Raw genomic sequence first — 13277 nt, forward strand, 5'->3', positions numbered from 1 at the left:
TTTACCTCAGTATTTTATTTTATTTACCTCAGTATTTTATTTTATTTTATTTTATAACCACTTAAGCATTTATTGTTTTTTGTATATTGTATATAGTACTATATTGTTTCTTATTATTTCTATATTTGCCCTTGTATTTTGATTGTATTTGTACTTGAATGTACCCGCTGCTATGATAACCTAATTTCCCATTGGGGATTAATAAAGTTATCTATCTATCTATCTATCTATCTATCTATCTATCTATCTATCTATCTATCTATCTATCTAGTAGAGAGTAGCATTAAGGGGAAGTACTCAAGTTAAAACACAAGTAGCCTACCTCAGTACAGTACAAGTGCATACTTATTACTTAGTTTCATCCCACTGGCAGCTACCATATAGCAGGATACTATAACAGATATAATACATATCTAGTATTAAAGGTGCACTGTGTAGTTTTGGGGGGAGACAAACTAAACTAAAGGCCTGAACAAACTAAATAAACAACCTTTCATCGTTTTAATGACTTAATAAACAAACTGGGAAAGGACAACACAATTTCATAGTGTTTTACTTTGTTTATATTTGGCGGACCCTGCCACCTTTCTAGCTTCAAACAATGTTTCGGGGATCTTATTTTCCTCTGAGAACAGCTTGTTTATTCAGTTGTGGAAAATATAAATATTTCGGAGTTTGTATCATTACCTCATTAATATTATAGTTTTATAATTATGAGTATGAGAAGAAGAATTCTGAGTATGTTCTCCAAAACTGCATAGCACCCTTTAATAACCCTTTAATTATTATAATAGTATAACAGAGAGATTATTGTATACTATATATTGCATAATAGATTATTGTTATTCATATATACAATCAAATGATTTTTTTATGAACAATTACAATGAACAAGATGTGTATAATTCATGTACACTAATTTCAGTATACCACACATCGACTTCCATTTATTAAGAATGAAAAATGACTGAGTACATAAAAGATCTAAGCAATTTAAATAATCAATCCAACTTTAAAGGGACGTTACTATCCTATGAGCACACAGACACAGACATCCATAAATACATGAATGAAGAAAATGTAAAAAATATAGACATTTATTAAAGTAGAAATGAAGAAATAGGTAAATGAAATCAATTGAAGATGTTTTCCTTATTTATTTATTTTTTTTTTTTGTCTTTCATTTATGGATTGACAAATGTATTTATTTCAGCGTTTTTTTAATGTGGTGATTCATTTGTTCAGCTATGAAAGTGTAGTATTGGACAATAAAGTCCATGTTTGAGAGCAGCTGCAGAGGATCTGTGTGAGCACGTGGGGCTGTCTGGCAGCTCGAGTGGACAGCTAACAGCTAGTTAAGGTCCATACGGGCCGTGTGTGTCTCTCCTGACCTACACACTGATCCACATAATCTTTGTTGGAGGATTAAAGCAGTGTCACACAGGAGGAGGACAGCCCACACGCCTTGTATTCCTGTTGTAAAGCTCCGACAGCATTTCAGGTAATGTTTGTTTTATTGTCTCCGAGCTGTTTTCGGGATGAGTATTCAATAATAGGCTAACTTCAGTCCCCCCTGTCAGTAGACTGCAGGCTACCCTCGTACGCTAGGTGTACACTGAGCATTATCTTGCGGTCAAGTGAGCAACTGTGACCGCAGTTGGGGGCTAGGTGTAGCTACATAACATTATTTAGTAAATACGTGTCTTTAAAGATGGTAAAAGTGCTAAAGAAAGAAGGAGGAATCAGCTAGCTTAAATGCTATAGTTTGTGGACTCGGTTGAGGTGAATTAATTGCCATGGCAACAAGTCCCGCTCCGACTGATGCACATGACGTTGCTCTCTCGCGGTACATGCTGCACCACATGTAAATGGGTTTGCTGTTGTCCTTATTTCACTACATTGCCCTAAATCTGAAACTATTTTCACACCATTTACTCTCTAATGATAATAATAGGTATATGGATATGTGATTAAAATCATATTACATAAAATATAAAGTTTAGACTTTGTGTGTTATGCTTTCTCGGGTACTTCAGTCCATAAACATTACTGTAAGCTATATTTGTCTGTAATATCAATCATAAGTACTCAGCAGTAGTAGCTGATTAGACACAACCAAGCTGAGAGTCAGTGTTTTGAATTCAATAATGCATAGCTGATAACCTGTTTCAGTTGTCATGTTGGCACTGTACTGTGCCTATAAGCTAACTGTCTCACTTCAAACATACAGTATAGTGCAAATCAGCTTTGCAAGTGTTTATGTGACAACACTCAAGTTGCAAAGATAAGTCGATTATTCATCTCGTCAACTATTTTGATAACTGATACATTTCTTTCACTGGTTCCAGCTTTTACACTGTGAGGATTTGCTGCTTTACTCTGTTTTATACAGTAGTAAACTGAATGTTTTAAAGTTTTGTACTGTTGGTTGGACAAAACAAGGTGTCAACTTGGAAACTGGAAAAGATGGGATTTTTTCCACTTTTCCTATTTTATAGGCCAAATGATTAAATGATAAATCAAGAAAATAGTCAGATTAATCAATAGGGAAATGTCCCATCAATATACAGAATCCTTTTACAATAAGGGTTTTGCAAACAAGAGTTGCAATTGGCTTTATCATACAAGTATTTAAGCAGTGTTGCTTGGGTCTTTAGAGTTTATAAATCAAGTTAAGTAAGCAATCAGAAGCCCGATTTTCTTATTGTTATTGCTTGTTATGTGACAGGATATATCATTGTCTTTTTTCAACAGGTCACATCTGACCAGATGGCTATAATGCCCTCCACAAAGAGCTCTAATAACTGGACTTTGTCAGAGTTGCTTGGGCAGCGGAGGCTGTTAGGGCTCGGAGCTCTACTGGCATGGCTCGTCCTCTTCCATCTCCTTGTGAATGTTTGGCTCCTCTGCGTCTTCACCAGTCTCTTGGTGGTTCTCGGTGGTTGGCTCGGCTCCCGCGCCGTACTGGATGCAAACAGCCTTCTCCATTTGGAACACTTTTTGCCCCTTGGAGAAGTTAACCCACCTCTGTCTTCCCCTGAACATGAGTGGAGGTTGAACCATGAGATCCACTGTGCCGTCCACAAAGCAGTGCGTGACTTTGTGTCCTCGTGGTATCGTACGTTGCTGCCGGAGGTGGAGGGGGAGTTTGAACGCGCGGTGCGTAACTCAATGCTGGAGTCGGTGATGGAGCTGAAGGAGCGTGCACGGCGAGTGGACAGAAAAGCACTGGTCCAAAGGCTGCTAGAGCTGTATGGGTGTCACCTGCAGAGCTACATGACGGCGAGACAGATACAGTCAACACAGAAGGAGCGCATTAGCCTGTGGCAGCTCTACAGTGAAGTAGATGCCCCTCACCCAGCTGTGAGCAGTGCAGTCACTGAGCTCAGCTACTCAAGAGCTCTGGTTAACCTTGTCTTACATGTGCTTGTTCCATATCCACAGATGGAAACAAGGACCGGAGGTTACATGGTTACTGAACTCATCACCTGCAATGTGCTGCTGCCGCTCATCAGCAGGGTGTCTGATCCTGACTGGCTCAACCAGACCATTGTAGATATAACCACCAGGTCAAGAGAACCACAGGAAATCAATGTGGACGAGCTCCCAGTAGCTGAACTATACAGATGTCAGATCCAGGAGGAGTCCTGGACAACGTGCAGGTCACTGTCTTCTTCTGATCATGCCGGCCTCAGCAGCAAAGGCAGCTCTGACGCTGATGATCTCCAGAGCCAGAGTACGCTCTATGAGAGGGATTCCTCACAAAGTAGCATGGTCAGTCTGACGTCCGCTGGGAAGGTAGAGAATTGCCACGCAGGTTTGCTCACACCATGCAAAGTGAACTGCTGTACACTCACATCTGGCAGTTACTCCCACTCAGCAGAGTCCAAAATGATATTACTGGACTCCTTAATTCATTCAGACTCTGAAGAGGAGCTGACGGGAGGCTTTTGTGATTGTGGTCCTCCAACAACCTTCTGCAACATGATCCCTGTAAAGGATGATGAAGCCTTTGGGTGCTTCGGTCCTCTGAAAAATCTCGGGCCAAAGCTGGTGGTGCCCGAGGACTCCCAGTGGCCCGCCGGTATAGCCCAAAAGAAATCCCCAACTTGTTCTCCAAGAAGACTTTGTCTGACCTCCTGCAGCTTTGATCCCCCCAACCCTCAAGCTGCATCTATGAGCATCCAGAATGTGCAAATATCTGGTACTGTCACTGCGAAGGAGCAGCGTGGCACAGGCACACACCCCTACACTCTTTACACTGTAAAGGTAACTCCACGCCCTGCTTCCTTTAAAGTTTGACTGATATTTGAATATGTGTTACTGATCTTTACCCTCCACTGTTTGTTTTACAGTTTGAGACAGTGGCTGAAGCAGAAAACGGTGACACTCTGCAGCCTGCGACCACTCACACTGTCAACCGGAGATACAGCGAGTTCCTCAACTTGCAGACACGTTTAGAGGAGAAGCCTGAAGTCAAGAAAGTAATCAAGAGTAAGAAATGATCCTCTGCTTTAACTGACCATTTGTATACCAAGACAGAAGTATCAGTGCAAGTCAATTTTATGGATTTCAGATGTCAAAGGCCCAAAGAAAATGTTCCCTGACCTCCACTTTGGCAACCCAGACGGTGACAAGGTTGAAGCTCGTAAAAGCCAACTGGATACATTCCTTAAAGTAGGTATAAGGATCATAACATCAGCAGTGAAACTTCTTGTGGTTACTGTCATTAATAGATTTTTTTTTCTAGCAATTAAGCAACATTCCTGAGACATCCAACAATGAAGACATGCAGGAGTTTCTGGCCCTCAACTCAGATTCTGGCTCATATTTTGGAGGAAAGCCTTTTTACAAGTCAAGAATTGACAAGGTGAGAGAGCATCTACTCGATCTTGTGAAGATGTGATTATGATTGTAAGAAACCGTTCTCATGTGATCTGGAGGCATTACTTTGATGAAATTGGAGAAAAATCAACACAATCAACATCAATCCAATCTAATCCTAAAGGATAAGTACACCCACAGATGAAAATTCAATCATTATCTACTCACCCCCATGCTGATGGAAAGTCAGCAAAGTCAGAGAAGTGTCGTAGTCCACAAAACATTTCTGGAGTTTCACAGCAAAACAGGGTTACAGCATTTTCCTCAACAACTGAAATAGATGGGGTTTAAGTGAGTGCACAAGCTTGTCTGTGAGTTATGGGTGTAAAAACATCTTTTCAAATCAATTTTGGATCTCTTTTGCCAAGAGTTAGATGAGAAGATCGATACCACACTCGCACCTTTGTGCTAAATGTGCAGTTTAAGTCAACATGTGGTTAGCTTAGCTAAGCTTAGCATAAAGAATGGGAATCAGGGGCACAGTTTGCCTGGTTCGGTCCAAAGGTAACCTCTAAAGCTTACTAATCAACTCTATAGATTAAATGAAAAATGTGATCTAAGTATATTCTTTGATATTTTTTCAATAAGGGGAATTTAATTTGATTATCCCATTTCTTCTCCAACTTGACCCCTATTGAAGATGATGGAAAATGCTTTAGACACCTTGAAGACGGCTTTCCCTTATCCTGAGCCGCTCAGCCCAACAGAGGATCTTGAGGGAGATGCTGATGGACGAACACTGGACAGCAGAAAGTACAGGTGAGAGCTCTATATCAGTCTGTTGTTCCCAATATTGTTTGAGGTGTGACTCCTTAATAATATAGCAGGGTCGTTTGTCACCCCTAATAGATCGAGGATCTTTCTTCTCTGTGTTTAGTTTTTTTGACTGTAATGGGGCATGTCTGGTTTTGTGTTTCATGTATCAGGAGACTTATGTTCCCAAGCAAAATTTCCCCATCTCTCAATATACCAGACCTACATCCTAAAGTGACATACTGCTTCAGTGAAGGCAGCGCTGTAAGTTACCACAGTATTTACCATCTCTGATTTAAAAAATATGATTTTAAAACAGATACCTGACATGTTGCTTTGCTAATCTTTAGGTCCTCAACGGCATGTCACTGTCCGGCCTGGAGAGCTTTGTCAAAGAGCAGGAAAGACTTTTATGTGAGCCAAATGGGAAAGAGACAGCCAAGCAGAGCTGTGAGCAGCAGAAGACCGCAGGGAAAACTCATGGCACAGGTTGATATTTACACAAATCTTTTCTTAGTTAGTTTTATCCATAATATAAGTATGAATCATCATGCAGTAACACAGCTTTACCACTGGGGTGCAGCAGAACTCCACTGATTATTTGGACATTTGCTGAATATTCCTAGTAGTCACTTTCCACTGTATGATGTGTTTTGTCTGCACAGTATGTCACATGTGTTTAAAGGTGTCCCACTGTGTTTCTGTGCATTGCAGACACAGCTGTGGCAGATGTTGCTTTGAACATTTTGTGTCTGCTGATGAAGGACCAGTGGAGTTGGCTGTGCACAGAGAACATACAGAAGACCATCAGACTGCTCTTTGGCACCTTCATTGAGAGGTAGGAGCTTCTTTCAGCTTCAGTGCTGATATTGGCTTGTATATATTTTAATAATGTATAATTCCATATGTCTTGTTTGGTTTCATTAAGGCCTCTGAATCTTAGAGTAACTATACCCTTAAGTGTCAGTAAATAACTGGGACTTATGTTGTACAGGTGAAAGTGTGGCATTTCACCTTCGTACAGCTGAACATCCAGATGCTGCGTCCTTTTCTAGTACAAGGGGCAGCTTCATGAGGTACTAAGTGATTTGAAGCTGCATGACATTCTCTCATACTTACTTTCAAAGTATTATTTCCTTCTTCAAATGCAATGTTTATGCTTTTCTGGGAATCTAGGATTACCGCTGGGCTTGTTTTTAACCACACAGCTTGTGGGAACTGTGCTCGTCTAATCTCCAGTGTCCAGTGCTGTCATTAACTGATTCTGCTTGCCTCCATTTTTGGACTTAATATATGCCTTCGGGAGTTGAAAGGGTCACTTAGCATGTCAGTAAATCATGTTCATGCTCTTGCAATGGTCTATAGAGATTTAAGAATGTTTGTGTTGCTTCCCCCTGGGGTGCATGTCTGTCAGTCTCTCACAATCAGCTGAAGCATGTTTGCATGTATTTGCATTTATTTCCACTTGTTTGTTGATATCTTGTAGAAAAAGCAGACACACATGCACAGAAGAACAATATTATATTAAACTCATGATTCTGTCTCAGATGGTTGGATGTAGGAGTTGCCCACCTTACCAGTGCCCCCTGCTGGGTGATTTACCTACAAGTGCTGCAGGAAGCTGTATGGCCGGGCGGCACGCTGCCTGCTCAACCACGGCCAGAGCGGAGTACCGCAGAAAGAGAAGAAACCAAGGAGCAGTGTCTGGACTGTCTGATGCAGCTGCTCCCAGGTACGTAGCAGCTGTGAGATTCAGATTGTGGCTGTTAGATTGCTCATTAAATGCTGTTTTTATTAGCAAGGCTCCACAGCTATGTTGTGCTTTGTGGTTTGTTTGAGCAGAGCTCATCACTGACATGCTGGGAAGTGACAAGTACAGACTGAGCTTGGAGACCATGCTGGAGTCTTTACAGGACTGTCAGATAAACAAGTGAGTCAACAACCAAACTGATGAGTAAACACATGTCTGGTTCTGCTATTTTCAATCAGCTACACCATGAAACTGTATCGGTAGTGTACACAGGACATGCGTTTATCTGGTTATTGTATCTATAATTCACTAAACAGTATATATCCATATCTGTATCTGTTTATGTCACAAAAATATCTGCATATGTATCAGTATTAAGATTATAAAATGGGTAATCTGTTTAATTTTCTGTATTAAATTATTTATTTTTTAGAATTACCATTTATACTCCTCATACATATGATATATCTATATAAATACCATGTATCTGAACTGAACTAATAATAATAACATATATTTGAACTCCAACTTCAAAACAAAAGTTAAACCTTAACTGAGCCAAAATTACAGCTCTGTAACTGTTAACAATCTTGGTGGAACTTAAAGTCACAGTACAACTGGATGTTAGCGGAAAATTACAAGTCAGGATTTCATTGGGCCATATTTCATAATCATCTTTAAAAACTGGAGGTAGTGCTCTAAAATGGGAGATTACTGGTCTGAAGTGTCTATAATGACAAACAAGAAAGCTATTGACAATAAAAAAGACCGTAGTAGCTCATGAAGACCAGGTCCAGATTACAATACATTAAGTTAAAATGTCCACAACAGAATTTGAACACTGTTGACACAAATCTGAAACGCTCCCTTGGCACTTTTGAGACAGCCCCTAACTCCTCAGTTTTGTGTCGTATATCAAGCCGTGCACAGTGTCAGTCTTCAGTATCTGGTCATGAGGAAAGATTTAAACCTGTGGAACATCAGTCAGCTTTATTACACACTGCCATAATAATCTGCTGAAAAGTTATTGAGGATAAACCTTGCCAGATGTCTTACTAGTGAACTTAAACCTAAGCAGTCCTCTATGTTGTTGGTATATCTGTTTACATGCTGGCACATCTGTATCATGGAACGTCCTGCTGCTTTGGCTATTAGCAGAGAAGAGATCGCCTTGATCAGAAATTAATACATCCAGTGCTGCTAACTGTTTTCTAATGAATATCTAGTAATAGCTCCAAATGTCGCTAAATCTAATGACACAATTGTGAAGCTGGCAACACTGACTACACCTGCAGTATTTATTACATTTTCATATTATGTTAATCATATAAGCATCTGTAATAATAACACTTGACCTTAGTCTGTCGTTAACCCTGTATGTGTGATTACATGCAGGCATCTGATCTACTGCATCTGTGACCTGCTCCTGGAGTTTCTGGTCCCCGAGTCGTGTGACGAGGCCTTCCAGAGGTCCCTGCTACAGAGCCTGGCCAAAGACACAGAGAGGGACAATCATCCTCACACATGAGCAGCGCATGATAACAGTCTGCTATGTGCAGAATGTGTGTGCATTGTGATGTCTTCATAATGGCCTGTTGTCACCGGAGTCCACAGGGTGATGGCACAGGAGAGCAGCAGTCATCAGCTATCACTGGTCAGTGATAAAAGCAGCCTGTTTGCCTGTGTGCGGTCACATCAGAATCACGTGGCTTCACCTGGATTCAGGAATTTATAATTCCTTCTTTGTGACGTACTGTATCATAAAGATGAGGAAGTCGAGATGTGTTAATAGTTCTGAAACACCCAAACATCAGAGAAAAACAGTAGTGGTGTCAGCATCAACACGCATATTGAACTGTTATGCTGACTGGTCCCCACATCGTCCAATCAAATACCAACTACTGTTCTTATCTGCACTTGGCTCCATGTGAAATTGTATTAATAAATAAGCAGTTAGGCCACCAGAAAAAACAGGCATGTGTGTGTGGTTATACTGGTTATACTACATCAGTGTATATATTTGTTATTTCCATCTGAAATAAGACTTTTTTTAATATTTCTAAATCATCAATTGATGTGTTGAGTTATTTTGATGTAAAGTCTTTAAAATAAATACATATGTCTACCTTAAGATCGTAAAGAAGGCTTTTATTCTTTCCTTGATTTCCTTTCATCTGATAATTGGTGTCTTATGTTGCGTTCCAGTCAACATCTGAGGTTGGAAATTCCAACTCCCAACCTCAAAGCTTTCCATGTGAAACCAAATGTTACCAAAAAACTCAGCTGACTTTAAAGAAAATGTCTCTTTGGCAGGTGTACACACAGGTGAACCCTCAGCAGTGCAGCCTCCTTGCATTTCTAAACAAAATTTGCATATATAAAACCCCACGAGTTGAAAGACGTCAATATACATTTAATTTTTTATGGCACTTTTATATTTGAAAACATATCTAAATATTTCATTCACTTGCATAATACAAATGCTGTCATCTACAAATACATTGTGCCTCCTCCCCATGGCTGCCGTTGCTGTGTGACCTCAGGCAGCTACTCCCTCGTGAAGTTGAGCCAGAATTTTTTTGATAGTCCATTTTCATTTGTGTCTTCTGTAAGTCCATATTTTATTTGAGCACATTTTTTATTTTTAATAATACAATCTTGCATTGTGTAGCTTGAAGATTAGCATCTTGTAAGAGTTTGTATTGGCAGTGATATTTTCAACAACTCTGACCGACATTATAACATGACTGAAAAATCTGGACTGGATTTTTGCCTGTCTGTCTGTGGGAACTGTCCTTGAACAAATCAGTCAGATCTTCCTGTAGCATCATTTTATTTGTGAGAAGAGGATTTGACTCATGTACTTGGGATGATTCACTTCATATCCCAGAAATTACATGAATAAAAGTGAGTGCAGACAGTGTGAAAGTGTTCCCATGATCTTTTGACCCTGACCAGCCTTTGAAAAATACTTGCATCTTCACAGGAAACCTCTTTGATAAAGCTGTAATAGTGTGAATGATGAACACCTCAGTGTGTTTCCACATGGCAACATAACATGAAGTCAAGTTTTCTTGTGGCATGAGTTTGCTCAGATTCACTGAATTCAAATTGTTAATTTAAAGGCCTTTATGTTATATATGCAACAGCAAAACTTGAACTGGGCGTCAGTAGACTGAGATGGTCTAAAATGGCAAATGTTTTTTTTCATTGTACATGTGCGGTTAAGAACTGTACTACAACTACAGTAAGTCAGACTTGAAGGAACATCACAAAAAAAGTGAAAATGACAGTATAAACTCTGTTACGCTACGTTACATTTCAGTCAGAAATGTCTCTTAATTGTGTCTTGCTGCTTGTCTTTAGCAGAGAGTTGATGTGCCAGCAGAGTGCAAACACTCATCTTTGTACTGTCTGTCATCCACTTTAAAGAAGAACAGGCGGCCCTGGATACCTGCAGACAGAGACAGAACATTTAATGGATGATAGACAACAGAAATTAACCTGAAAATTGAAAATAACAAATAGTCCTGCAATAAGAAAAACTTTTGTGCTTAGGATGTGTTAGGATGACAGTTTCTAAAAGTTGTAGTTATATAAGGGTGGACAGAATAACAGGAATACTTAACAACACAACACAAGCCAAACATCTAACCATGTCATTTTCCTGATGTTGATGTGTTTGAATCCGTTTCCTTTGTCTCCACGTGCAGTTCAGAAGGACTTCATAAATACGATCTTAGGAACGCACTTCCTTTCTCATGATATCATAGGCTGATCCTGGCGAACTCCCACCCATCCTGTCTCATGCTTTGGGACTTCACTGGCAACCAAAGGAGACAAAGCTGCACTGACGGTGGCCCCATACGTTTCAAGTCAAGGCAGCTGCATTTTCATCACATGTCTCTCAATGGACCAAACATCTGTGAAATTTCACAGCTAATCCCTGATTGACGTGTGGACAGCTACAATCTGAGATTTATCAACTACTTAAAAATGGATCACCTGGCTCATTTCTACTGTGCTTGCTTTCATTAAAAGTGTCTTTTTTTCCTTTCTTTTTTTTTTTTCAACAACAGGCCGTGTACATTACAGTCCTTTAACTGCATTCAGGGAGCTGCAACTCACCTTAAAGTAGCGTTATGTAATGGTGTTGCCCACAGTTTCTGAGTGCAACACCACTGTCATGAATACAAATGCCAGGTCTGTAACAATTTGTCAGACGTAATGCATTGAAAACTTGTATGTTGAAGTAAACATGTATGTAACACTGTGATATTTGGTAGACTTATAGCAAAAGCCAAGCAGATGTCCTGCCTGTTAGGTTGGTGAAAAATATCTGTCCTCTATGAAGCAATGTCCCGCATCACTAGAGTGTAGAGACTACTAAGATGCACTCTGGTTGATGCTCAGAGACATGAACCGTTAACATGGCGATGATGATGATGATGATAAACTGGATTCCTAACTCCTCATGGTGTCAAACAATAGATGTGTGCAATACTACAGCTACCAGCCAGAGGTGATACTGATCACAGTTGAGTCCTACCTTTAAAACACAGCGCTGACAGTCCAACTAAAGCAGACCAGCAGCTGCAGCATCATGAAGTGAATAAGTTTTATGGGGGAATTCCACCTTGTAAAGATGAATGTACATACTCATGGGCATTTGCGCAAAAGATCCCAGATGTAGCGATTACTCAGAGCGGAGAGAGGAGTATCACCAGCTGAGGTTAACAAGTGTGTGTGAGTGTGCTGAATATTGAGGTAAACCCCTATTTTCCCATCTTGCAGTTATTCTCACAGAGCATAATTAAAAACAGGATTATACTTGAGTCTGTGCAGATCACCATTGGTGTCAATTACAATAACATCCAACAACAATGTCGAAATATGACTGAATATGACACAAAAACACACCAAAATTTCCTGGTGTACGCGTGCTTAGCTGCTGATTCTAGCATCTGACCTTTGGATGAAGTGAATCTGGTTCATGTTAGCGCTGTGTCCTCTTCTGCTCAGTGCAGATGTGCAGTGAGGCCTTTTAGGAGCTCTGACACCCCGCCTCAGTGCCCTACTTCCATCTACTTAGACTGGAAAAATTCAGATGACCAAGTTTTCTGGAAAACAACAACATATTTCAATCGCAATATGACTTTATCCAATTACAATCCTCCCTCCTGTACTCCACCCCTGTCCTATTTATCTGAGTGTTTGGCAAGTAGTTAAGGTCAAAGAGAAGAAGTAGCGTGAGAGTGGACAGAGAGGTAGGCAGCCGTGCTGTGAGTGGACTCGTGATTCATGTGGTTTCATGAGATTCATGAGAAATTCTCTTGTGATAAGGATGAGGAGAAACATGATACCTCAGGGTTGGGAAGAGTGAAAGGTTGCTGCTGACCTCATCCTGACCTCACCTTGGGACAACTGTCTGAGTCAAACCATCAGTCACTCTGTTTTGGCAACTGTCTACGGCTAATGACTCTCGACCTCCTCACAAGTTCCTTGAGGGTTCATCAAGAGGTTCTGCTAGGTCAACATGATGTTTTAAAGACTCTTGCAGTGACAATTAGTGAATGTCTTGACTTGAAGAAGTACTTAATCGCTGGAAAGCAGGCCCTTGCATGAATCTGTGCTGTCTATGGAGTAGAAGAAGAGTAGTATTACAGCTAAACAATACACTGATATGTGTTTCTGAAAACATTTTAGGTGAGCCAACCAAATCAAGAACCCAGTACTGATGTATCGTCACATTTTAGCTAAATACGGCCCGTTTATTAGCGTGAATGCAGAAGTAGTTACAAAATTCATTGCTTATGTGTTTACATGCTTTAGTGCTCCCCCTCTGTGTAAACACTCTGTTTTAGCTCCTGTCTCTTTAAGACCCTCCTTA

At 40.3% G+C, this 13277-nt stretch overlaps 1 protein-coding gene across 1 annotated transcript; it reads left to right on the top strand.

The window, feature by feature from the left end:
- Positions 1-1429: 1429 nt before the first annotated feature.
- On the top strand, positions 1430-9445 carry snx19a (sorting nexin 19a). Its single transcript, XM_073479764.1, has 12 exons — positions 1430-1501; positions 2755-4269; positions 4356-4494; positions 4577-4677; positions 4751-4870; positions 5525-5643; positions 5811-5901; positions 5988-6126; positions 6352-6475; positions 7185-7369; positions 7480-7567; positions 8783-9445. The coding sequence occupies exons 2-12, from the start codon at positions 2770-2772 to the stop codon at positions 8913-8915; spliced, it is 2739 nt and encodes a 912-aa protein (XP_073335865.1). The 5' UTR covers positions 1430-1501; positions 2755-2769; the 3' UTR covers positions 8916-9445.
- Positions 9446-13277: the final 3832 nt, after the last annotated feature.

Source organism: Pagrus major, chromosome 13 (genome assembly GCF_040436345.1).
Source record: "Pagrus major chromosome 13, Pma_NU_1.0".
NCBI classification, from domain to species: domain Eukaryota; kingdom Metazoa; phylum Chordata; class Actinopteri; order Spariformes; family Sparidae; genus Pagrus; species Pagrus major.

Coding starts and splice junctions, on each gene's coding strand:
- snx19a (XM_073479764.1), top strand. CDS start 2,770: ATGGCTATAATGCCCTCCACAAAGAGCTCTAATAACTGGACTTTGTCA. Junction 4,871..5,524: donor ACAAGTCAAGAATTGACAAG/GTGAGAGAGCAT, acceptor CCCCTATTGAAG/ATGATGGAAAATGCTTTAGA. Junction 7,568..8,782: donor CAGGACTGTCAGATAAACAA/GTGAGTCAACAA, acceptor GATTACATGCAG/GCATCTGATCTACTGCATCT.